Source organism: Lissotriton vulgaris, chromosome 1_1 (genome assembly GCF_964263255.1).
Source record: "Lissotriton vulgaris chromosome 1_1, aLisVul1.2, whole genome shotgun sequence".
Taxonomy (NCBI): Eukaryota; Metazoa; Chordata; class Amphibia; order Caudata; family Salamandridae; genus Lissotriton; species Lissotriton vulgaris.
This window is the reverse complement of record NC_141685.1, coordinates 893,797,947-893,822,466: the sequence shown is the minus strand read 5'-3', so window position 1 is coordinate 893,822,466 and position 24,520 is coordinate 893,797,947. Positions and strand designations below refer to the sequence as shown.

Here is a 24,520-nt window from a genome sequence, read left to right as displayed (position 1 = left end):
CCAGGGAGAGAGGATTATGATCACTCTCTGGCCTGGTCTCTATTAACATATCTATTACGTGTGGCCAGGATTCTATATTGACCAATATATAGTCAATACGACTTGCACTAATCCCATTGTCGAAGGTTGGTTTCCCCAGTTTGTCAGACGGACTACGGCCATTCACTGCCCGAAGCCCCCACTCCAGGCAGAGCCCCAGCCAGTGGAGGGCGGCCTCCGTTCCCCTAACACCCTTAGTTATAGCTAACGGGGGGATATTCCAGGCGGTATCTTCATCAATCCCCACATCCTCAGCTAAACTCAGGATGGGTTCGAATGAACAATTCAGATCACCAGCCACTAAGACAAGATGATCGCTATTATACTTATTCAGGAGGTGTTCGAGGTCATTAAGAATGGGTTGCTTCCTCCCACCCTGACAACCTCGGGCATAGATGTTAATTAACACAATATCCTTACAATTGTCCTTACTCAGGGAAATACAAAGGAGGTCAGCATTCTCCACCATGGTTTCCTTAACGCTGAAGCCTAGAGAGTGTCTAATCCATATAGTAAGACCTCCCGAAGCCCTACCCCTGGGGCCCTGTATGGCTGGTTTATAATAATTTAGGAAGCCTACCCTAAATAGGGGTTCGATTGACCAAGTTTCCTGAAAAACGACGATGTCATGAGTGATAATGAAGTCTACCCAATCTTCGTTATCCAGGCGACCCCTCAGTCCTGCTATATTCCATGAGGCCACCTTAATTGCGTTAGCCGGGCTACTGAAGGTAATGGTCTCTAATTGTCCCAGAGCCCCTGACTCAGTCGGAATGGGAGTATTAACATGATCCAGTGTTATTTTTGGACCTAATTGTGATATTAAACAATCCATACTGGATACAGGCAGGGTGTTCGGGGCAGTCGCCTGAGGGGGAATTGGTTCCATTGAGTGTAAAGAGGCATCAATCCCCCCAAGTCAGTCAACCTCATCCAGACAACCAAACATGTTGGTAGTCGGAACCCCTTGCCACCAGTTATTTTGGTTTTGCCAACCATTCCTGCGTCCCCTCTGTCTAGATTTTTGGACTGTTGACCAAGACCCCTCCATTTCAAACTGTTGTCGAGGAGGATAGAAAAAGGTGAGGGGTCTAACAACAACAGAGGGGTCTTCTTCACGTGGTGCCCATGAACAGAGATGCTGAGCTGTATGGGGGTCTGCAAATGACACCACTATACAATCGCCAGCAATGGATTTGCGCGTAGGTCCAACCCATGGTACTCTACGCACCATTAATACCCGACTTCTTTGGTGATTGGGGAGCTGTCTATTTGTATTAAGCCAATATATGACCTTATTTTTTAAAGACCAATGATTCTCTTTGGTTTGGGGGTCAAGAGCAGGTACACCAGCTAGTACTATGACATAAGAGCTAGCCTCAGGTGGTAGATCAATATACTCACCGCGAAAATTTGGACGACTAGAGTCATGAGATGGTAATTTCTTATTTGCCAATTGATTAGACTGGTGTACGACAGCTTGTGGCCTGGGTTTAGATGGTGCTACAATCTGGGGAGGACAAGCGCTGGGGGTAGCAGATTTTGAAATGGTAGCAGCGGAATCACCAACTTTGGTGCGAGGTTTAGGTATGGGTTTCAGTCTTGGGGGTGTAGGGGCCGGGGGTTCTGACTCCTGCACCTGGGGGGTAAAACCCTCACCCTGGGAAAACCTAGCTTCCATTTGTTTAAGGCTAAGGCTAGCCAATGTAACTATAGTCCTATCCATTTCTAATAGGTGGTTTTCCATTCGGGAAAGTCTAAGTTCCAGCGGTGTAAGTAACTGTTTTAGTGTGTCCCAAACAGTTTTAAGAAATTCCTCATCCCCCCTCCTATCCCCCTCCACCACACTCAGCCCACCCTCTATTAACCCTTCCTTGCTCTTGTCTGGGAGAGTTACCATCGGGGGATCAAGCACAACACAGCTTAAATCATTGGTGTTATCCGTGCCCAGTGTGGCAGTGTTGATTTTGGATATTTCTTCCCCAACCCCAAGTGTGCCCAATGGTCGTCTACTATTAAAAAACTGAGATCTCGCAATTTTTGCCTTTTTGCGAGCATAAGTAGATCTAGCAAGGCATTTCTTCTTGTGTAAGGCAACTTTTTTAGCATTTGCTGCAGTATTGGGCAAAACGATTTTGGGGGGAGAGCCTATACCGGCCACAGGGGTAGGAGGTACAAGCTCCTCCAAGGGCTTTAAAGATGGTAATGTTGGTTTCAGAGTAGGCTCGGGTAGGGATGTGGTTGGTGGGTGGTGGATGTCTGCCAATATTAGCAGAGGGTGGGGGCCTGACGTACGCTCAGGGGTTAGAGCTAGGGCAAAGTTACCTAAAGATGATTTCTTGGAGGAAGCTAAGTTGAGGGAAAGTTTTCGCGCAGCTTCTAATTCTAAAGAGACCCTATGTTGCATTTTACTGATTTCCACATCAATGACCAAGTTGGTCTTTGTGAGGAAATCATCTAGGGTCCCATTGGGCTTATTAAGGCCCTTAGCAGTTTTGCTGCAGCTACCCCGTGTGCACATAATAGATGTATAACACAAAGATGTGACACAGTGAAATTTATCACAATAATCAACAGTCCAACCAAGGGGAATGGCCCAGCCCAGACCTCGTAGACCTCGAACGGCCTCAAACGGCCCGCTCTTAGCCCGGTCTTCGCCCCGGGCTGCGTCCCGCGCTGCGGGAGTCTAAGGTTATGATATAGGGGGCGTGTTGGGCGGGGGGCGGGCCAGCAGGGAGAGCGGACCGGATGCTGGTGAATGGTCTTGCAGGGACTCCTGGTTGTTGGAGTCCCTGCACGCTCGCAGCCCCGCCGAAGCCACACACCCAAAAGCCGCCTTACCGCTCCTGTTCTTCTGCTGATAGAGCCCCACGCAGCCCCAAACGATGCAGCACCCGCGAAGCGGGTGCAGCGAGATGTGGGTAGATAGGTTTGAAAAGCACCTCCTGTTCAAGCCGCCTCCGTGTGCAGAGAAAGTCTGTGTCCCAACGAGGGAAGGGGAGGGATGCCTTTAGTGTCCTCGGGTGGGCGGGGGGCGGGCCAGCAGGGAGAGCGGACCGGATGCTGATGAATGGTCTCGCAGGGACTCCTGGTTGTTGGAGTCCCTGCACGCTCGCAGCCCCGCCGAAGCCACACACCCAAAAGCCGCCTTACCTCTCCTGTTCTTCTGCTGATAGAGCCCCACGCAGCCCCAAACGATGCGGCACCCACGAAGCGGGTGCGGCGAGATGATGTGGGTAGATAGGTTTGAAAAGCACCTCCTGTTCAAGCCGCCTCCGTGTGCAGAGAAAGTCTGTGTCCCAACGAGGGAAGGTGAGGGATGCCTTTAGTGTCCTCAGGTGGGCGGGGGGCGGGCCAGCAGGGAGAGCGGACCGGATGCTGGTGAATGGTCTCGCAGGGACTCCTGGTTGTTGGAGTCCCTGCACGCTCGCAGCCCCGCCGAAGCCACACACCCAAAAGCCGCCTTACCGCTCCTGTTCTTCTGCTGATAGAGCCCCACGCAGCCCCAAACGATGCGGCACCCGCAAAGCGGGTGCGGCGAGATGTGGGTAGATAGGTTTGAAAAGCACCTGCTGTTCAAGCCGCCTCCGTGTGCAAAGGCAGTCTTTATTTGGCCTTTATTGATCTGAAGACTGCCTTTGACCTGGTTCCTAGGGAGGAACTCTGGAGGGTGTTACACGGTCTTGGGATGCCCCCTTACATCTTAATGCTCCTCATCAAACTTGATAACGACAACTATGCTCAGGTGCGATGGGGACCAAACTGGGAAAAGACCGATAGGATCCCAGTCGTCAGGGGCGTCCGACAGGGCTGTGTACTAGCTCCCACCTTATTTTCCCTGTATGTGAATGGGGTGGTAGAGCATCTGCTTGGCGAACCAGCAGACGCTCCCTCCTTGGGTGGTGTTCGGATTCCAACCCTGTTGTTTGCCGACGACACCCTCCTCATTTCCAAAACCCCCGAGGGACTTCAGAAGCTCCTGAACCGCTTCCAGGATTTTTGTGCAAAAAGAGGACTTGTCATCAATGTGGATAAAACCAAATATCTAATCATGCACCCACCCCGTAAACTTGGCCGCCCGCCTATTCTGAACTCTATCCCTCTTGAAAGAGTGTCAGAATTTGACTATTTGGGAATTCAAATGAGTGATGTCATGAGCTGGACTCCCCATATAAACAAAATGACCATCAGCCATAAAAGCTTTGCTGAAGGAGTATAACAATTCATCTAAACAATGCGTAGCTCCAATAATTGACATCTATAAAGCCCGAGCTGTATCCGCATCACTTTATGGGGCTGAACTTTGGGGCTTAGGTAACATGGAAACTCTGACCAAGGCAGAGAACAAATTCCTAAAGGACCTTTTGGCCATCCCGATGAGCACCCCGACAGTTCCGGTGCTTTTGGATACGGGCTGTAAAGCAATCAAGGACCAGGCCCGTTTACCGCCTCTTCTCATTTGGGCTCGTCTGTGGAGGGTTCCGGAACTAAAATCATACGCAGGCGGGCTGTCAGAGGTGATGGGCTTGGACGGCTGGCACAAGATCAAATGGCTTAGGGACATTAAAAATCTTCTAGGGGACCTAGGCTTGGGGTCGTGTTGGTCCACCCATTGTGCCCCCCCAAAGGCGACCCTAAAAAAGTTATACTGGGAATGGGTCTCTGCCAAGCTCATCAGCAACCAGCGTCACTGCAATTCCACCGCAGTTTACTTGCAAATAAAAGACGTTGTTGCCTTTGAGCCTTATCTGGACATAATTACAATACCTGTGGACCGGGCACTTTTCATCAAATTTAGACTAGGCACTTTACCTCTAGCTGACCTCCTCTCTAGACAGAATATGCCTGCGCAGGCATCGCACCACTGCGCCCTATGTACTAATAGGCCTGAAACTGTGGTCCACTTTCTTTTTGAATGTCCCGATTACGCCCGACCAAGAGCCCATTGGCTTAAACCACTTTGTAGACAATTGGGTACTCGCCAGCATCTGGTGGCTCTACGGATTTTACTAACTGATACATCCTCCCCTATCGTTTGTGCTGTATCCAAATTTTTAAAATGGGCTTGGTTGATTTGTTTAAAAAGACTGTCTATATCCATTTAATTCACTTTTTAATTAATTTATTCCTGATCTAATTGCTACTTTTTATCTGCCTTGCTTTTAAATGTACAGTCTTTTATGATGTGCTGTTTTTATATACTTTTGTAATGCTTTTATGATACTCGCATATCGAAATAAAGCAATCAACAAACCAACCGATATTTATTTTGTTTATTGCTATTTTTTGGTTAACATAACACAAACACGATACTGACATAGTCAAGTTATGAGTACAGTACGAGATACATTGGCTTGGTTACTTAATACACAGGCAGCTACAAAGCAGGACCATATACAGTTGCAATGCCGAAGGACCGCCTGCTGACATTTTCTCTTGGACAATTTTAATGAAGCAGTTTCTCAACACACATCTCTCAATCAATTATGTCTGTATGTCCACCAAATGTACTATTAGGGACAGGGTGGGAGGTGCGAGCTGTCCCATCTAGCAGGTGTCTGTATTTGTTTGGGATGTTTTGGTTCATATGTGTTGAACTCAGTTGTAACCACTGTTATAAATTAAATAAATCACTTGGTGTGCAGTGACTATGACGTGGATGTCCAGATATGCTTATTGTAGAATGATGCAGCAGCCAAGTACCTGAGGCCTGGATGCAGATTCACGTTACTTACCGGTAATCTTCATTACACTCAGACAAGCTCTTCCTTCTCACAGTCCAGTCTTACCGTCCAGTCTCCCCACTCTCCCATCACAAAAGAGTTTGGGCTATTCGACTTAAGAATATGTTTCTAGTTAACAAGGTACTACAGGAAGTGATTTTAGTTGACTTCTTCCTTCTTCTGGATCAATAGAATATATGGTATGGTTGTGTCGTGCAGTTTAATGGATGAATGTTTGAACATAACGTGTTTATCTTAACCGCGAGTTCACCACCTCAGAAAGATGAAAGGCTGAGTGAACCCACCGGGCTTTGAACCTGAGGCCATGGGTTTGAAAATACCGCTTTGAAGTGGATGTCTTAGTCGACTAAGACACCAAAACTGGCTTTAAAGGCTGATATGTAACCCAAACCCACACACAAAGATTTAAATCTGTTCAGCATGATAGTAGTACAAAGAATAGGCCTTGAGAGTATTATGAGAACAGCTTTCCACTGCCATTCATTGTAATCAATCTTTTTTCACAATATAAAGGCTGCGCTGATGCAATAACAAATAATTTGACTAGTGCACAGAGCTAATGGACATATTTACTTTTATTATCATATTGTTCAAAATACAAAGTTTGATTGGGCCTCATTATTTTCAATGGCATAGCATAAGCATGTGTTTTCACTTGCTGTTATAGATAATTGTTCATTCATTTTACCAATTAAATATATAATTTGCATACTAATATTACCTTCTACTGATCTATTTTAGTTTGGGGTACAGAGATTCAGGGGGGCCATTGTCCTCGTTAAATGCAGAGTTAAATAAAATGATTCAACTGGTCTTTGTACTGCTTTCTAATGCGCAGGAGAGACGGTCTAAGCTGTATAAGGGGGACATTTGAGAGAGAGAAGTTTTTGCGAAAAATCAACGAATGACTGTTAGTGCCGGGAATTTCTACGAATAAATGCTGGCAGTAGAACTCGCCCACAAAGCCCTGTCCCTGCCTTCATCATCTTCATTACGCCCGACATGTTGGTAGTTGTGTAGCAGGACGGCCACGGACCCTAGTGCAGACAGGCTGCTGGTTTTGGTCATACAATGTGCGCTTAATTTGCAAATAAAGAAGCTCCGGGTCCCAAGGTATTGTTCAGGAGGCCACTGTAGATTGTTTAACAACTGGAACAGTACCACTGCCACGTGCCGGTTTAAACGCTCCCAACTAAACACAACACTCCAATAAATGTGTCAGTTTGAACAATTCCACGGCACCCACAGCAGTCAGAATGGCCTGGACGCTGTAGAATTATTTTTCAAGTTGTGTATTTCATTGTTAACCTGGTGTGCTCTATACAAAAATAGACAGCGCCACCATGTGATGGACTGTCATTAGTAAGTGCAGGTGTTAGCAATTAAGTGCCGGCGCACCAATTAAGCACTGCTACAATACTTTGCTGATTAGCTTTCAGTCTGATCCTCAGACCTCTTGGATGTTGGTACCACTACACCTGTTGCACTATTGATAGCTACACCCTAGCATGTTGGGGATTTACCCAGAAAGTTAAAACCACATTTAAGTAGTCATGAAGTTAGGCACTTCAAAACACTGGCGCAAGTTAAGCACTGCCAAAATACATTACTAATAAGGTTTCAGTGGGATCCTTGTGCCTCTAGGATCCCGGTGCCACTGCACCTGCTGCACTGCTGATAGTTAAACCTCTGCATGCCGGGGACTTACCCAGAAAGTTAGGCAAAAAATTTACGATTTCTTGAGGCTTAGACACCCTTCTCATGGCGTTTCTTGTGGAGGTGATGCCGTCAGACATGGTGACAAATGACGCTGTCAGGCATGGTGACATGACAAATGCCACTGTCAGGCATGGTGACAAATGAAGCTGTCAGGCATGATGACAAATAACACTGTCACGCATGGTGACAAATGACGCTGTCAGGCATGGTGACAAATAACGCTGTCAGGCATGGTGAATGATCACTGTCATTTATGGTGGATTGGATTCGATCCCAGGCCCCTGGAGAGCTGCTGAAGGGAGAGTGTTTACTAGCAGCAGCTGAGCCACCCGGAATACTCCGAATAGAGAGACAGTGGCGGTCGGTTGCGGACAGAGACGGTGGTGGTGGGTTGCGGACAGAGACAGTGGTGGTGGGTTGTGGACAGAGACGTGGCGGTGGGTTGCGGACAGAGACAGTGGTGGTGGGTTCCGGACAGAGACAGTGGTGGAGGGTTGTGGACAGAGACAGTGGTGATGGGTTCCGGACAGAGACAATGGTGGGGGGTTGCAGACAGAGACAGTGGAGTGTGGTGATGGGTTGCGGACAGAGACAGTGGTGATGGGTTCCGGACAGAGACGGTGGCGGTTTTAGACCAGACAGAGACAGTGGTGGTTGGTTCCGGACAGAGACAGTGGTGGTTGGTTCTGGACAGAGACAGTGGTGGTGGGTTCCGGACAGAGACAGTGGTGGTGGGTTGCGGACAGAGACAGTGGCGGTTTTAGACCGGACAGAGACAGTGGTGGTTGGTTCGGGACAGAGACAGTGGTGGTGGGTTCCGGACAGAGACAGTGGTGGTGGGTTGCAGACAGAGACAGTGGTGGTTGGTTGTGGACAGAGACGGTGGCGGTTTTAGACTGGACAGAGACAGTGGTGGTTGGTTCCGGACAGAGACAGTGGTGGTGGGTTGGGGACAGAGATAGTGGTGGTGGGTTGCGGACAGAGACAGTGGTGGTGGGTTGTGGACAGAGACAGTGGTGGTGGGTTCCGGACAGAGACAGTGGTGGTGGGTTGCGGACAGAGACAGTGGTGGTGGGTTCCGGACAGAGACAATGGTGGGGGTTTGCAGACAGAGACAGTGGAGTGTGGTGATGGGTTGCGGACAGAGACAGTGGTGATGGGTTCCGGACAGAGACGGTGGCGGTTTTAGACCAGACAGGGACAGTGGTGGTTGGTTCCGGACAGAGACAGTGGTGGTTGGTTCTGGACAGAGACAGTGGTGGTGGGTTCTAGACAGAGACAGTGGTGGTGGGTTGCGGACAGAGACAGTGGCGGTTTTAGACCGGACAGAGACAGTGGTGGTTGGTTCCGGACAGAGACAGTGGTGGTGGGTTCCGGACAGAGACAGTGGTGGTGGGTTGCGGACAGAGACAGTGGTGGTTGGTTGTGGACAGAGACGGTGGCGGTTTTAGACTGGACAGAGACAGTGGTGGTTGGTTCCGGACAGAGACAGTGGTGGTGGGTTGGGGACAGAGATGGTGGTGGTGGGTTCCGGACAGAGACAGTGGTGGTGGGTTGCGAACAGAGACGGTGGTGGTGGGTTACGGACAGAAACAGTGGTGGTGGGTTCCGGACAGTGACAGTGGTGTGGGTTGCGGACAGAGACAGTGGTGGTGGGTTCTGGTCAGAGACAGTGGTGGTGGGTTGCAGACAGAGACAGTGGTGGTGAGTTGCGGACAGAGATGGTGGTGGTGGGTTTCGGACAGAGACAGTGGTGGTGGGTTGGGGACAGAGATGGTGGTGGTGGGTTCCGGACAGCGACAGTGGTGGTGGGTTGCGGACAGAGACAGTGGTGGTGGGTTCCGGACAGAGACAGTGGTGGTGGGTGGCGGACAGAGACGGTGGTGGTGGGTTGCGGACAGAAACGGTGGTGGTGGGTTGCGGACAGAAACAGTGGTGGTGGGTTCCGGACAGTGAAGTGGTGGTGGGTTGCGGACAGAGACAGTGGTGGTGGGTTCTGGACAGAGATGGTGGTGGTGGGTTGCAGACAGAGACAGTGGTGGTGAGTTGCGGACAGAGATGGTGGTGGTGGGTTGCGGACAGAGATAGTGGTGGTGGGTTGGGGACAGAGACAGTGGTGGTGGGTTGCGGACAGAGACGGTGGTGGTGGGTTGCGGACAGAGACAGTGGTGGTGGTGGGTTGCGGACAGAGACGGTGGTGGTGGGTTGCGGACAGAGATGGTGGTGGTGGGTTGCGGACAGAGACGTGGTGGTGGGTTGTGGACATAGAGATACCTGTGGCACGGGGGTCTGCCAGCAGATTGTCTATTTCTGACCTTCTATCAATTTGGAGGAACTTGCTTTAAGAGCGATGCATCACCCCCGGACGTGGCCCTCACTCTGGTGATGAGTTACTTTTCACAGTGTTTTATTTAAGATTAGTTTGATCTCAATCACTGCTTCCTTGAACTGCTCTGACACCGGTTCTATGTGTGCCAGCAGCTCTTTATGTTCACCAAGTGCTGTATTAAGCTTATCTCTTTCAACTGCCCCCACAATAGCACTAATGATGGCGTCGACTCCTAGGACTGCCACTCCGAAACCCACAAGGGCCCAAGTTGTACATGCGATCCTTGCAGTGAAGGCGGCAACTGTGGGGAGCAATCTGGCTAGCATTGGTATGAACCTGAAGGCCAGCACTACGGCATCCATTGAAAGAAGCACCCCATCAACCAGAGGCATAATTATCCTGGCAGGTGCGAAGACATCACCAGGGTAGTCTTTGGCATCCCGAAGCTTCTTGTAATCCTCCGGGTGCAGCTTCTTCTTCAGTTTTTGGTCGATCTGATCCAGGATCGTCTGGATCTCCCTCAGGCGAAACTCGAACAGCTCCCACGTCTCCTTGAAGGGGCGATCCTCTCGTATCTCGAGGGGTTGCAGGTTGCTGCCGCAGTGCTTGTTTACTATTTCGCTCAGCATGTTGGCAGACTTGAAGTCGCTCTGTACACAGTTCACAATCGTCTGGTGTGTGCGGATCAGGTCTTCGCGTCTCTGGGGATTGCCAGGGTAGAATAAGTCGGAGATGGACATGTCCTGGGAAATGCAAAGAGACTGGTGACTTAACAAAAGAAACAAATATGCAAGTTTCTGTCACATACCAAACCTCAAAAGAACAGAGGAAGCACTTCTCACCACACTTGTTGCTTACCATCCCAGGAGACTAGAGTAAGTGACCCCCCCCGTTCCCCCCTTCCCCCCACACACATACACACTGTAATACCTGTGAACAAACCAGGACTGACCATTTCTGAATTTTTTAGAAAGTGCCACTTGGACCTACTCATCGCAGACTGGAGGGACTGAATATGGTGGCGGTGCATCCATATTATCATATTGCATATGTCATTCCTTTCCATGGCGGAGACTCCGCCATGGAAAGGCATGCGGTATTTGCTACGGGGGCCAGTTGCGGGCCCCCAGGGGGGGTGGGAGGCTGCACTTGGGGGCTACCTATGGTACACCCCCAGCATTGGATTGGACAAGATGGCAGACACCGTGGGATGCCTGGCACGTTGTGCATGCCAATGCATAACGTCCATTCACAACATGGTGGCGGGCGGTGCTGTGAGCACCGCCCACCACAGTGTTGTAAATGCGGGATGCCGCCGGTGGCATCCTAATTGACGGTGCGGGACCGCCGCACCACTGGTGGCCGGTCCCGGTCCCGGCACCGCTAGGGTGGCGGGCGGACGCAAGTCCACCCGCCATCCTTATTGGGCCCCTAATGTTTGATTTTTTTTTTATTCACATAGCTTTAGAATTCTTGATCTTGGTATGAAATGGTGGCATTGGTTGGTCAAAGAAGAAAACTGTGTTAACTGTATGTGTGGTACAGACTTCTTTCAAAGTGCAGGGGTGACTGAAGGAGAACGACACTCATTTACTTTCATTAGAAGTAATACTAGAGGTTATAAACAGTTCAATCTTGTCTGTTTGAAAGAGGCTTGCTGTTTATGGCACAGCAGGGCCACTGTAGGACCTTTTCACATCTGCTTGTCAGCCACTGAACTGTCCAATTTAATTAGTAATTTCAGTGAACCTTGTACACATGCTGGTATTAAAGTGGAATTTAACTAAAAGGAGTATGGATTTGCCTCTAGGTGGAAAGAAGATCTGTTAATGTGAATAGTCATTGTTCGTTTTTATTGTGGCACACCAAATGTTATTTATTACAAAAGGTTAAACAAAAGAATGCTAATATATACATACACATTTATATATAAATTATTTTAACATTATATATATATATATATATATATATATATATATATATATATATATATATATATATATATATATATATATATATATATATATATATATATATATATATATTATATATATATATATATATAATATTCCATGAAAAAATTCAAAGGTTGAGGATAAGTTATAATTAGGTAAACTTTGTTTCTTATTCGTATACAAACCAAAAAGTAAATAAACATTAGAAATGTATAGTTATAACTTACATTTATAATTTACACACCACTTTCTAATTATTATAAGTCATAGCCATAATTTACATTTATAATTTATGCACCACCTTCATATTACTATAAATAGAGCACCTCCTCATAGTCTTGTTACCTCACTTGCCACACTACATTAACTATAATTCGCTCCTTCTCCATGCACTAGCTGTACCCTTGCATATTACATAAGTTATTGCATGTGAAATCACAGCATTGATCACAACACTTATGACATCTGAAATAACATGATTTGTCAGAACACAGTGCATGGTAGAGTGGCAAGTTACAGTTAACGTAGTGTGGCGAGTGAGGTGGCAAGACTGTTACTTACCCAGTAAGCATCTGTTCTTGGAATGTAGAGCTGTAGATTCACATGCTTTGCATACTCCTGCTCTCTAGTGTTGGGTCCGGATGTTTGCAAGTTGTTTTTCTTCGAAGTCTTTCCAGTGACAAGGTAAAGTGACTCCTCCTTTTGGTGATAGTACGCATGGGCACCAACTCCATTGTTAGATTGTTTTTCCACAAGAGGGTGAGAATGGAGTACGTGAGTGTAGACTAGAGATGTCCATGCATATGTATATAAATAGGAAGAACTGCAACAAATACAGGTGTCCGGGGAGGTGGGTGGGCGCCTGTGAATCTACAGCTCTACATGCCAAGAACAGATGCCTACTGGGTAAGTAACATTATCCGTTTGAGGCATGTGTGCTGTAGATACACATGCTTTGCATAGACTATAAAGCAGTATGCTCCCAAAGCGGTGTCTAACCTGTAGGTTTTGCAGTTGTCTGAAATAGTGTCTTAAGCACTGCTTGACCCACATTAGCCTGTTGTCGCGCTAATACATCCACACAATAGTGTTTGGTAAATGTGTGTGGTGTAGACCATGTAGTTGCTTTACAGATGTCAGCAAGAGGAATATTGCCTAAGAAGGCCATAGTAGCCTCTATTTTGGGTGTATAATGCGCTCTAGGGGGTGTGGATAAAGTTCTCTTTGCTTTTGCATAGCATGTTTGAATGCATTTAACAATCCATCATGAAATGCCCAATTTAGAGATGGGATTGCCTTTGTGAGGTGGAGCAAATGCAAAAAAACAATTGTTTTGCGAAAATCCTTGGTGCTTTCTATGTAATGCAATAAGGCTCTTCTAACATCCAGCATGTGGAGAGCTCGTTCTGCCACTGAATCAGGACGAGGAAAGAACACAGGTAACTCAACTGAGTGGTTAATATGAAAAGCAAAAACCACTTTGGGAAGGAATTTTGGATTGGTGCGAAGAACAACTCTATCTTTGTGGAGTTGAAAGAATGTTTTTTCAACGGTTAATGCCTGTAACACACCAACTCTCTTCAATGAAGTGATGGCAACGAGGAAAGCAATTTTCCATCAAAGAAACTGTAGAAGGCAACTATGTAAGGGGTTCAGAAGGTGGACCCATAAGTCTTGTAAGGACAATGTTAAGATTCCACATTGGTGTGGGTGGAACTCTTGGTGGTATTACTCTTTTCAAGCCTTCCATGAAAACCTTGATTACAGGGATTTTGAATAGAGATAAATGTTGTCAGTTTTGCAAATATGCAGCTACCGCTGCAGGGTGTAAACTAATAGATGTGTAAACCAACCCAGTTTGTTGTAAGTGCAACAGGTAACAGATAATGTTTGTACAGAAGCATCTAGAGGGATGTATGACATTACAACGCATGTTTTGGCATCGCATGCTTTTACAACGCTGTTTTTACAACGCATAGTGCTTTTAGGCGTTGGATAGTGAATTGTTTAATTTACTATTCCAACTCCAATCCCCGTGGATAGTGGGGAAAGTGTTAGATAGTACATTAAACACATTCCCTATCCTAGAGCGCCCCCCAGCGCAATGCGTTGTAATGGTTTGCGTTGTAAAAGTTGCGTCGTAAAGGCACTGCGTGGTAAAAGTTGCGTTGTAAAGGATGTTTCCCATCTAGAGGATTGATCTTGTTGTTATTACAATAGACAACAAATCTTTTCCATTTCGCTGCATGTAAGTAAGTGCCCTCTTTTTGCATGGTTGCCCCCACTTTTTGCTAAACTGCTGATGTACTTTGACTGAATGTGCCCTAGGTTCCTGCCAAACAGGTACCCAGGGCCTATGTTCTTTCCCTAAAACTGCATTAAGACAAAACTCAACTAGCACTCTTTGGCCACAGGTCAGTCCCTTGTAAATGGTACAACAGGTACCAAGGGCACTGTGGCCAGGGAAGGTCTCTAAGGGCTGCATATGCAAAAGAAACAGTTGATGGATGGAATGCTGGACAATGCAAACATTCATCCCCAGTTACAAGTATCTGGGTTTAATCCATCATTCTTTTGCACACCACACCACCCCAGTTTGGACCCAGCTATATGCAAATCAGTCTTGACCCTGTTCCTTGTGAGAACAGTCCAGCCCGAACTGCCAAACCAGGTCCTCCCTGGACCAGAAACAAGCATCATGGGACCGGTTTCAGGGCCTCACCCTTCATCAGCCAGGCTAGCTTGAATCCAGTGGTGTAGTGAGCACGGGACCCACATCTGGGCATTCCCTTCGCACTTAGGGCGACATATGCAAAAGAAACAGTTGATGGATGGAATGCTGGACAATGCAAACATTCACCCCCAGTCACAAGGATCTGGGTTTAATCCATCATTCTTTTGCTCACCACACCTCCCCAGTTTGGACCCAGCTATATGCAAATCAGTCTTGACCCTGTTCCTTGTGGGAACAGTCCAGCCCGAACTGCCAAGCCAGGTCCTCCCTGGACCGGAAACAAGCACCCAGGGACTTATTGTGCCACCCTTAGAGGCCCTGTACCTTTACACAGACACACTACCTTTGCAGGCTGCGTGTTTTGATGCAGAGCAAAGTGAAGAGTCGCCATGGTGTGGCATGCCTACAATCCATTACCCTGGCATAGGTCAGCCACCCCTCTACCTGGGTGCACTATACCAGTGGTGAGGATACAGGTGCATGAGCCCTGTACCCTACAGTGTCTAAGCCAATTCTTAGACCTTGCAAGTGCAGTACTGCCATTAAGAGTATACGCTGCTGGGAGTTTGCCTTTACGAACTCCACAGCACCATAATGGCTTTACTGAAAACTGGGAAGTTTGGTATCAATCTTCTCAGCACATTAAACCCACAGTGATGCCAGTGTGGGATTTAATGAAAAATGCACACAGAGGTCATCTTAGTGATGCCCCCCTGAAAAACGAATTAATACTAGAGTCCAGGCTGAGTGGCTGCTCCCCAGCTGCCACCACTAGACATGTTTTTGGACCCCTGGGTAGAGAGCCTGCTGCTCTCGGGGGTCTGAAACAATGCACATGGTAGAGCGAGGTGCCAAGGCTCCTCCCCAGTATGGGCAGGGTCCATGAAGGGGTAGCTTCAAAGGCTTGCCGCCTTTGTGAGCTACCCCAGGCCGTTGCTGCTTCCAACAACTGGCCCCCTACTGGTTCTGACGCCCACTTTGGGCGGGAGAATCAGCGGGACAACCAAGTGAGGAAGGGAGGTGTCCCCACCGTTCCCAACCCCACCCCTTAGGTGGGGTAAGAGAGGTGAAGCACAACTCTCAGTCCCCGCCAACTTGCAGATGGGGGGACCCAGCCAACCAGAGGGTGGCATAATAGGGGGTGTACCCACTCCAAGGAAGGGACCCATTGGTCTCAACCTTTACCTACCTGTAACGCCCCTAAATCTAGTATTTAGGGGCAACCCTGAACCTTGCCTCCTCAGACAACAACTGACCAAGAAGAAGAGAAGAAGAAAGACCGAAGAGCCATGCTGAAACTAAGAAGAGGAGGACGCCCACTGACTTGGCCCCAGTCCTACCAGCTTGTCCCCACCTCGAACCTGCTCCAGCAAAATCCTGGAGTGTCCTGTAGCCAACAACTTCAAGAACCCCGAGTACCAGCCCTGCCTTCCACAAGAAAGACTTTGTCTCCCGTGAGCACCGGATTTGCTCACCCACAGAGTCTGGCCAAATTCGCGAATCTGCACCACTCTGCACCCATCGCCTACGGCCCGAGTTTGAGTGGCCCAAAACCACAAGGAGGTCTCCCCGGCGATCCTGACCTGAGATCTGATGATCTCTGACTTGCCTCAAATCTCTAAGCAAATCCTGCAGCATCTTTCTGGAGGATCTCCCCTGAACGCGACTGGGTAAGAAAACCCGATGCCTAAAGACACTACTGCACCAACGTCCCACGGCCTTGAGTGGCCGACCCGACGGTGTCCCAGCATCCCCAGGCATCCCAACTTACCTCTCCACCCGGTGGTCACCTCCAAAAGATCTTCGTCCCCAAGCCTGCAGTCTTTGTTGCAACCGGAGAATCCCCGTTGAAATCAACAGGGCACTCAACAACAAACCAGCACTCTGCAGCCAGCCGCCCATGCACTGCTGCGTGTGTACTTTGGGTGCTAACTTGGATCCCCATTTTCCTTGAGCCTCACACCAGGAGCTTTGCACCCACAACCTTGAGGCCTGCTCGTGAGCGGCCACCAACCGGAGGCCCCCTATCCCCTAATGGATAACATTGGGCCGCAGCACTCTGCACCTGGCCGCCCTAGTGCAGCTGAGGGTGCTTTGAGAGTGCATCCTTGACCCTGGGGGAACCCTGGGTCTAACTCCAGAAAACTAACAGCCACAAACTTGTACTTACCTGCAAACTGTTAACTTCATTTTTCTCCATAGGAATACCTTTACTGTTTGTCCTTGAAAATTGAAGTGTGGAGTTGGTTTTATATGAAACATTGAAAAACTGCAAATAACTAAAAGCTGCTTTACTTACCCTTTCTCTACGAAATGTCCTAGTGTGATATCTAGGCATATCACACTGAGTAGAAAAAGTAATACTAAACGCAAGCAACTGATGGCAGTGGTTTTACTAATGTAGTTGTTGCTTATCGGGGGGGGGGGAGAAGGAAATATCAGTGATCCTTTCAGCTTCCTTGGTTATAATGTACAAAAATCAATGGGGGAAGGGATCACTTGTCCTGAGTAACCAGGGTTTTAGCTCTCTTGTTCGGTTTCGGTTCCGATAAAAAACCCTCATTCACGTACCAAGGCTCGATAGGCGGTATATCTTGGTTCTCCGCCTTGTTGTTGATAGCAACGTGACAGCATCATCATCGGGTTTAATTGTGTGCTTCCTCCACCAGTAGGTAAACCACTGGTTAGGACAGTAGTGAATCAGTAATGAAAAGGGTGTGGGATTAAAAAAGGCTTCTTAAGCATTTCGGTAAGTTTAATCAGTGTTTTGGAAAAGAAAGCCTGGTTAAAAGAATTGGTGTGCGTAGGAAGCTGAGTTATGGGGATTCCGCACTGAGTTATGTCCATAAAAAGGTCGACATGCTTCAGCCACAGGTTGCCCAGAGGATCAAGTTGGATTTCTTCAGGACCTAGTGTCTCTATTTGAAGAATAGAGAAAAAAGAAAAAGTGTATAGATCTTAAATGTCAGGTCTGATTCATAGAATGATTATTCCAGAGATGAAAAGGCCTTTAGGTACCTGTAGAAAATGAGAGAAATCAGACAATACACACACATAATGATTGCGTTAGTTCGCAATCTTTGGATTCTGGTATGCTAAGGTACACGAAATAGGAAACATAAAAATGGCAAGTCTTTTAATAGGCAAAATATCTCACGTTCCTATTGAGGCAAAACTTTCTCTCATTAACAAGACAGGAGATATCCTTGATGTGTCGGGTCATTCTTTACAATACAACGGAATAAGTTGAGGCCGTATATGGTTAGGCCCCTAGTTTGTGATGTTAATGTGCCCAGATTTGATGCACAAGCATGGCGCTCGTAGCAGTATATGTAATATGACGGTAAAAAGATAGCGTATATTATTATCTTTGTTCGCTCGTAATAATGTGGCAAGATATGATGCACGAGCAGGGTGCTCGGTATATGTTATGTAGAGGTAAGAAGGTAGCGTATGTAATTGTCTTTGTTCGCTCATAATAATTCTTTGCCTGTATGTGCCCAGTTGGTTAAATGTCACCCATGGTGGAAACGGTATGTGTATGACCCCGGAGGAGCCCGTAAGTTAAATAATCTCGTGTGCGTCTCATCAACACACGACATTGGTAATATTAATGCGCGGTTGTAGTAAAATAAGCCGCTGTTTGTATGCCACGTGTGAGCGGACTCGGTAAGTATATGTGGCTTCTATAGATTACAGGGCTCGATGTGTGTAATGCAGTTTAAATAAAAGTGCATTTTTTAAAAAAAAATGTAAGGCTGTGAGATGTGCATTCGTTTGCAGAACTAGGGGCCTAACCATATTTGGCCTCAACGTATTCCGTTGTATTGTAAAGAATGACCCGACACATCAAGGACATCTCCTGCCTTGTTAATGAGAGAAAGTTTTGCCTCAATAGGAACGAGAGATATTTTGCCTTGTAAAAGACTTGCCATTTTTATGTTTCTTATTTCGTGTACCTTAGCATACCAGCATCCAAAGATTGCGTACTAACGCAATCATTATGTCTGTGTATTGTCTGTTTTCTCTCATTTTCTACAGGTACTTAAAGGCCTTTTCATCTCTAGAATAATCATTCGATGAATCAGACCTGACATCTAAGGTTTATACACTTTTTCTTTTTTCTCTATTCTTCAAATAGAGACACTAGGTCCTGAAGAAAGCCAACTTGACCCTCTGGGCAACCTGTGGCTGAAACATGTCGACCTTTTTATGGACATAACTCAGTGCGGAAGCCCCATAACTCAGCTTCCTACACACGCCAATTCTTTTAACCAGGCTTTCTTTTCCAAAACACTGATTAAACCTACCGAAATGGTTAAGAAGCCTTTTTTAATCCCACACCCGTTTCATTACTAATTCACTACTGTACTAACCAGTGGTTTGCCTCCTGGTGGAGGAAGCACACAATTAAACCCGATGATGATGCTGTCACGTTGCTAACAACAACAAGGCGGAGAATCAAGATATACCGCCTATCGAGCCTTGGTAGGCGAATGAGGGTTTTTTATCGGAACGGAATCCGAACAACAGAACTAAAACCCTGGTTACTCAGGACAAGTGATCCCTTCCCCCACTGATTTTTGTACGTTTTACTAATGTAGCCAGCACCTCTATAGAGTTATGCACATAAGTTGAACGGTTCCTATTCTATTTAGAGGCATGCTCATTGCCTTTGCACCATGCCATCCACAGTGCTAATATACATATACAGAAATTTCCATATATATAAGCAAATACAAAATATTGACAGAGCACAGCCCAGACAAATATATAACTGACTATCCCCAGTCAGAAAAAAATTATTTGATACAAAGAGCATGAAAGAAACACCACACTCTGTCCAGCATATATTTATTCGCCACTGTAGTCAATTTTATTCACAGCAAAGGCAAAGCTGACACGTGTTTCGTCGCCATTCGCGACTTTTTCAAGGCTTATATCACGAGCGGTCTTGTCTTTAGTCTAAAAATCACGATCGTTCAGTTTTCCTTAAAACCTTTCAGGATGTGGATAAAGTTGTCCAAATCCTATTTGCAGCGACTGGTTGTAGTTCAATATTTGTGTCTTCCTACATAAATTTTCCAAATCTAGAAGCACAGTATGTATAACTGTGACTGTACGTGGTATCGATCCCCGCCGTATTTTCTCGATCACTGTCTCTCCTATTTGTTGATTCAAAGTTCTATATATTTTCTAGAGACGATCGACATCCCGAAAAAGCAGCCGCTTCAGTGCCCGGCGTCCCAGCAGACTATAATAGCTCTGTCTGTAGTATTTACGTATGGCAATCTGGTCTCCGTCGTTTGGAAGACACAAATGTTGAACTACAACCAGTCGCCGCGAATAGGATTTGGACAACTTTATCCACATCCTGAAAGGTTTTAAGGAAAACTGAACGATCGTGATTTTTAGACTAAAGACAAGACCACTCGTGATATAAGCCTTGAAAAAGTTGCGAATGGCGACGAAACACGTGTCGGCTGTGCCTTCGCTGTGAAAAAAATTGACTACAGTGGCGAAGACATATGCTGGACAGAGTGTGGTGTTTCTTTCATGCTATTTGTATCAAATAACTTTTTTCTGACTGGGGATAGTCAGTTATATATTTGTCTGGGATGTGCTCTGTCAATATTTTGTAGAACAAATAATACATAAAGTAATCTGTAAAGTAATCAAAAGTAATTAACAGTAATTTTAACTGTATTCAAAGTGTTTACCAACCTGTAACAAAGTAATTTTCATTCAGCTTGCTTGTATTGATCAACCTGCCTTGAAAAGTACCATTTACACTTACCTGCACCAGGCTTGCTTGGTTTTAGAAAATAAATATTACTACATAATATTTTTTATACAATCAAATTGGTCTGAGTTCAGTCTTTGAGTGTGTGACATCATTTGCTGCCTGAGTGTACACAACAAATGCTTAGCACTACCCTCTGATAAAGCCTTACTGCTTGCCCACACTACCACAGAAAGAGAGTGAGATGCTATCTAACTCTATCTCTGCCTACCTGCGGGGATCCACTGGACTCTGTGCACCCTATACCTCACTTTTGTACAGTATATACAGATCCAGCTTCCTACACTGCATTGCAAGCTTTGGTAGTAGGCGTTTTGCTTCTTTCAAAATAGTCATACATTGTGGTGGTAACTTTAAATACCAAACTCTATGGCTTCAGGAGCCAAATCGCTAGGTTTAGCTCCTTCGAATCTTGATGTCTGATTTCTCTATGGCTCTGAGAGAGGAGACTGGAGTTGAGAGATAGTTTTTGATGTGGAACCACTGACAGTTCTAACAGGTTGGTGTACTAAGGTTGACAAGCCCATGTGGGAGCTACTACAATCAGTGTCAGGGATGTTTGCTTGATTTTCCAAACCTGTAACGGAAGTAGTGGAAGAGATGAAAAAGCGTAGTCAAATATCACTTACCAATTCATCCATAGGGCATTATCTTTGAATAGAGGGTGTGGGAACCTGGATGCGAAGTTTGGGCATTTTGAGTTGTCTACTGTGGCAAACAGGTCTATGTGTGGAAATTCCCATGGTTGGAAGTATGGAAGGAGAACTTGGGGATGAAGTTCCCACTTGTGAATTTGCTGTCTCTTTCTTCTGAGGAGGTTGGCAATCTGATTGTTTACTCCTGGAAGGTGTTCTGCTAGGAGATAGATGCTGTGATGTATATGACAGTAGATCAGTTAATTGACCCTGTGACTGATTCCATTGACGAGCTAAGCACTCTTGCAGGGGAAGCATGCGAAGCCTTGCATGAGGTATGATTATGATGCAAGACACCAGCATTCCCAGCAGCTGCATGAAAACTCTGGCTGGTAATATCTAGTTGGTTTGAAACTGTAGTATCATAGACGGAATTTTGTGAATTCTGTCTCCATTGGGAGAGGCTAGAGCGTTGAAAGTGTTGATAGTGGCTCCTAGATAAGACTGCATTGACCGTGAAGCCCAATTTATGAAGTAGGTCTAATGTGGTCTGAGTGTATTGCAGACAGTTTTGATAAGTGCTGGCTTTGATAGCCAGTCTTCTAGGTAGGGGAAGATGTGAATACATTGTCTTCTGAGATGAGCTGCTACTACTGCCAGTCATTTGGTAAATACTCTGGGAGCAGTGGTGACTCCAAACGGAAGTTCTTTGAACTGGTAATGTTTGCCTGCTATGACAAATATGAGATATTTGCGAAGAAATGGATGAATTTGAATGTGAAAATATGCATCTTTTAAGTCTACAGTAGACATAAAATCGCCCTGCTGTAAAATTGGAAGTACCTGTTGAAAGGTTACCACGTGAAAGTGCTCTGACAGTATGTATTGGTTCAACTCTCTGAGATCCAGAATAGGTCTTAATGAGCCGTCCTTTTTGGGGATCAGAAAGTAGAGAGAGTAAACCCCTGAACCTTGGTACGGAAGTGGTACTGGTTCTATGGCTCCTTTTAGTAAGAGACATTGCACTTCTTGTTCAAGCAACAGCAAGTGGCCTGGCGACAATTTGTGAGAGCAAGGTGGAATATTTGTAGGATTGGCGGTAGGCTCCAGGCAATAACCATGTTGGATAATTCCAAGCACCCATTTGTCAGTTGTTATAGATTTCCAAATGGGGAGCAACTGTTGAAGTCTTCACTCGACAGGAGTTCAATAGTTTGGGGCAGGGAAGCATGGGGAAATTACTCTTTATTAGGGAAAGGGGAGTTACGGGGTGTGGTGCCCTTATCTCTGCCCGTACGGTTGTTTCCTCTATACCCTCCTCTATAAAAACCTCGAGTAAGAGGATTGGTTGTTACCCTTGTATGATGAAGTGTCTGAGGGGGTTGACTTGGACCCTCCCAGGTAAAAGGAGTGCCGCAAGAAGCTCCTGTTTGAAGGAGACTGAAGCGCTCCCATAGATTTTTCTACCTCAGTGTCCTTTTTTATTTTTCCGAACACTTGATCTCCCTCAGAGCCAAATAAGAGGTTATTTGTCAAAAGATGTATTTAAAATAAATTGTTGGGGGGGCGTGGCCAAGATGGTGGTGGGTTAGGACGCGCTTTCCAACCGCTCTGTCCCGCCACTCCACAAATGGAGCCAAGAACTGGTTAGGCCCATCGGCTGGGGGCTACCAGAGTGGACCGCTGCGGCGCGCAGCCAGCAGGAGCAGTAAAAGCTGCGGGCCGCGACTGGGCCCATGAGTGCTGGCCGTGCCTGGTTGATGCGCTGGGGATGGCAGAGGACGGAGGCGGCTTGATGCCTGGGGCCTGGCCCGGCTGGAGAGAGTCATCCCGTGTGGCCTGGGCCGTCCGGCGGTGAGTGAGCGGCACCCCTGCATTATCCCCGTGCCTGGGCCCCTGCTAGTCTTCTGCATGTTACAAGTGCTGGCGGGGGAAGGTGGGCCCGAAGGCCGAAACAGAGGCAGCTCGCCCTCCCACCCCTTCCTTTAGAGGCAGCGAGTTTGGGGCTAGCGGCAGCCAGGAGGCTGCAGGATCTGCAGCCTTGTGCCCGGCAGCGGGCCCCGGATTAGTGTCGCGTCAGGGCGCCCTACGCCACATGGTTGGAGCGAGGAGCCTCAGCCTGGAGGGGGGGTTCTCACAAGCAGCATCACCTACCTAGGGGACCCCTGGGAGGATGGTCCTCCCCTTACAGCGTGACCCCAGCCTACCGGGTCATCGGGGCCCCCACCTGCGCACTAGCAGACAATAGAGGAGGGACTGCCGCCTGGATGGTCGGAAGCAAGGGGACGGTGAGGCGGGGGTCAGCCCTTCACATTTGCTCCCCACAACTCGGCCCTTCGAGACCCTTCAAGATATTTGCAGTGGGAAGGTGGGACACTGCCCCGCGACCACAGAAGGCGGAACACAGGGGTGTCGGATTCCGGAGGCCCCTAGTCTGCGCCAGAGACCCTGGCAGAGCCTACATTGCGACACACGCTAATAGAAGGCAACAAATCACTGGGGTCAGAAGAGCTCCCTGGTCCCATATACCAAGCAAACCCCAAGAAGCAGCCAGGGAGGCATGGCAGGTGCGCGGATGAAGAAAGATCTTCCCTAAGGAATCTGTTTGCGAAAGCAGCAACACCTGGGCTTGGGGACGCCCTTGCATCACCGAACATGGAATCCTGGAAAGAAGCAGGGGAAGGAGAGGGCCCGCTCACCAAAACATATATGGAATCACTGTTCTCTTCTCTCCAAGCAGAACTACAGGCGATGAGGGCCGAACTAGCTTCCGATCTCCATGAGGTGTGACGCGACATAGATGAAGTAGGTGAAAGGGTGGCCGAGCTTGAGGATCGATAATCAAGCATGGTGGAGGAGGTAGCCTGGCTCCAGCAAAAAGTACTCAGGCTAAAAGAGCAGCATTTGGACCTCCAAGCCCACAATGAGGACTTTGAAAACAGGTCGCAGAGAAACAACATAAGGATCCGAGGGGTGCCGCCCAAAGCGGAGGGCTCAAGCCTCCGCGAATATGTAACAGAACCCTTGCACCATGTCTCCGGCCTCCCGGAGTCAACCCCCATCCAGCTAGACCGGGTCCACCGGGTGGGCCCAGAACGGGCAAGCAGAGGTACCCCTGCAGATATCCTGGTGTGCGTTCATGACTTTCATGTAAAGGAGGACAACCTATAGAAGGCCAGAGACTCACATCCAGTCCAATTCAAAGGCCATTCTCCAACCTTCTTTCATGATCTCTCGCACATCACCCTGCAGAAGCGACGTGAATTCCGCCCTGTCACGGAACATCTGCGGAAAGCTAAGATTCCCTATGCATGGGGCCATCCCTTCCGCATCATCGTCAAATATGATGGAATGCTGCATCCGATACGATCTTTCCAGGAGACCTGTGCCCTGTTGCACCTGGACATACTGGAGATCTCCGAGGGTCAGCAGTTGTTGCCTAAGCCCCAATGATCTCTGTGGAAGAGGGTGACGGGTGGGCGCCGGGGTCCTAGACCAGACCCTGACACCATCACCAAAGAAAGGTGGGCGGTGCTGCAGGCTCTCTCCTTCGGGGCCCTGA

At 47.5% G+C, this 24,520-nt stretch overlaps 1 protein-coding gene across 1 annotated transcript in view; it reads right to left on the bottom strand.

The window, feature by feature from the left end:
* Positions 1 to 6,340: 6,340 nt before the first annotated feature.
* Positions 6,341 to 24,520, bottom strand: part of LOC147748127 (single-pass membrane and coiled-coil domain-containing protein 3-like) — a 182,206-nt gene continuing 164,026 nt past the window's right edge. Inside the window, exon 3 of the mRNA XM_086958925.1 lies at positions 6,341 to 10,574. Coding sequence (XP_086815051.1) covers positions 9,900 to 10,571 — 672 coding nt within the window. The 5' untranslated portion in view covers positions 10,572 to 10,574 and the 3' untranslated portion in view covers positions 6,341 to 9,899. The remainder of the gene's footprint in view (positions 10,575 to 24,520) is intronic.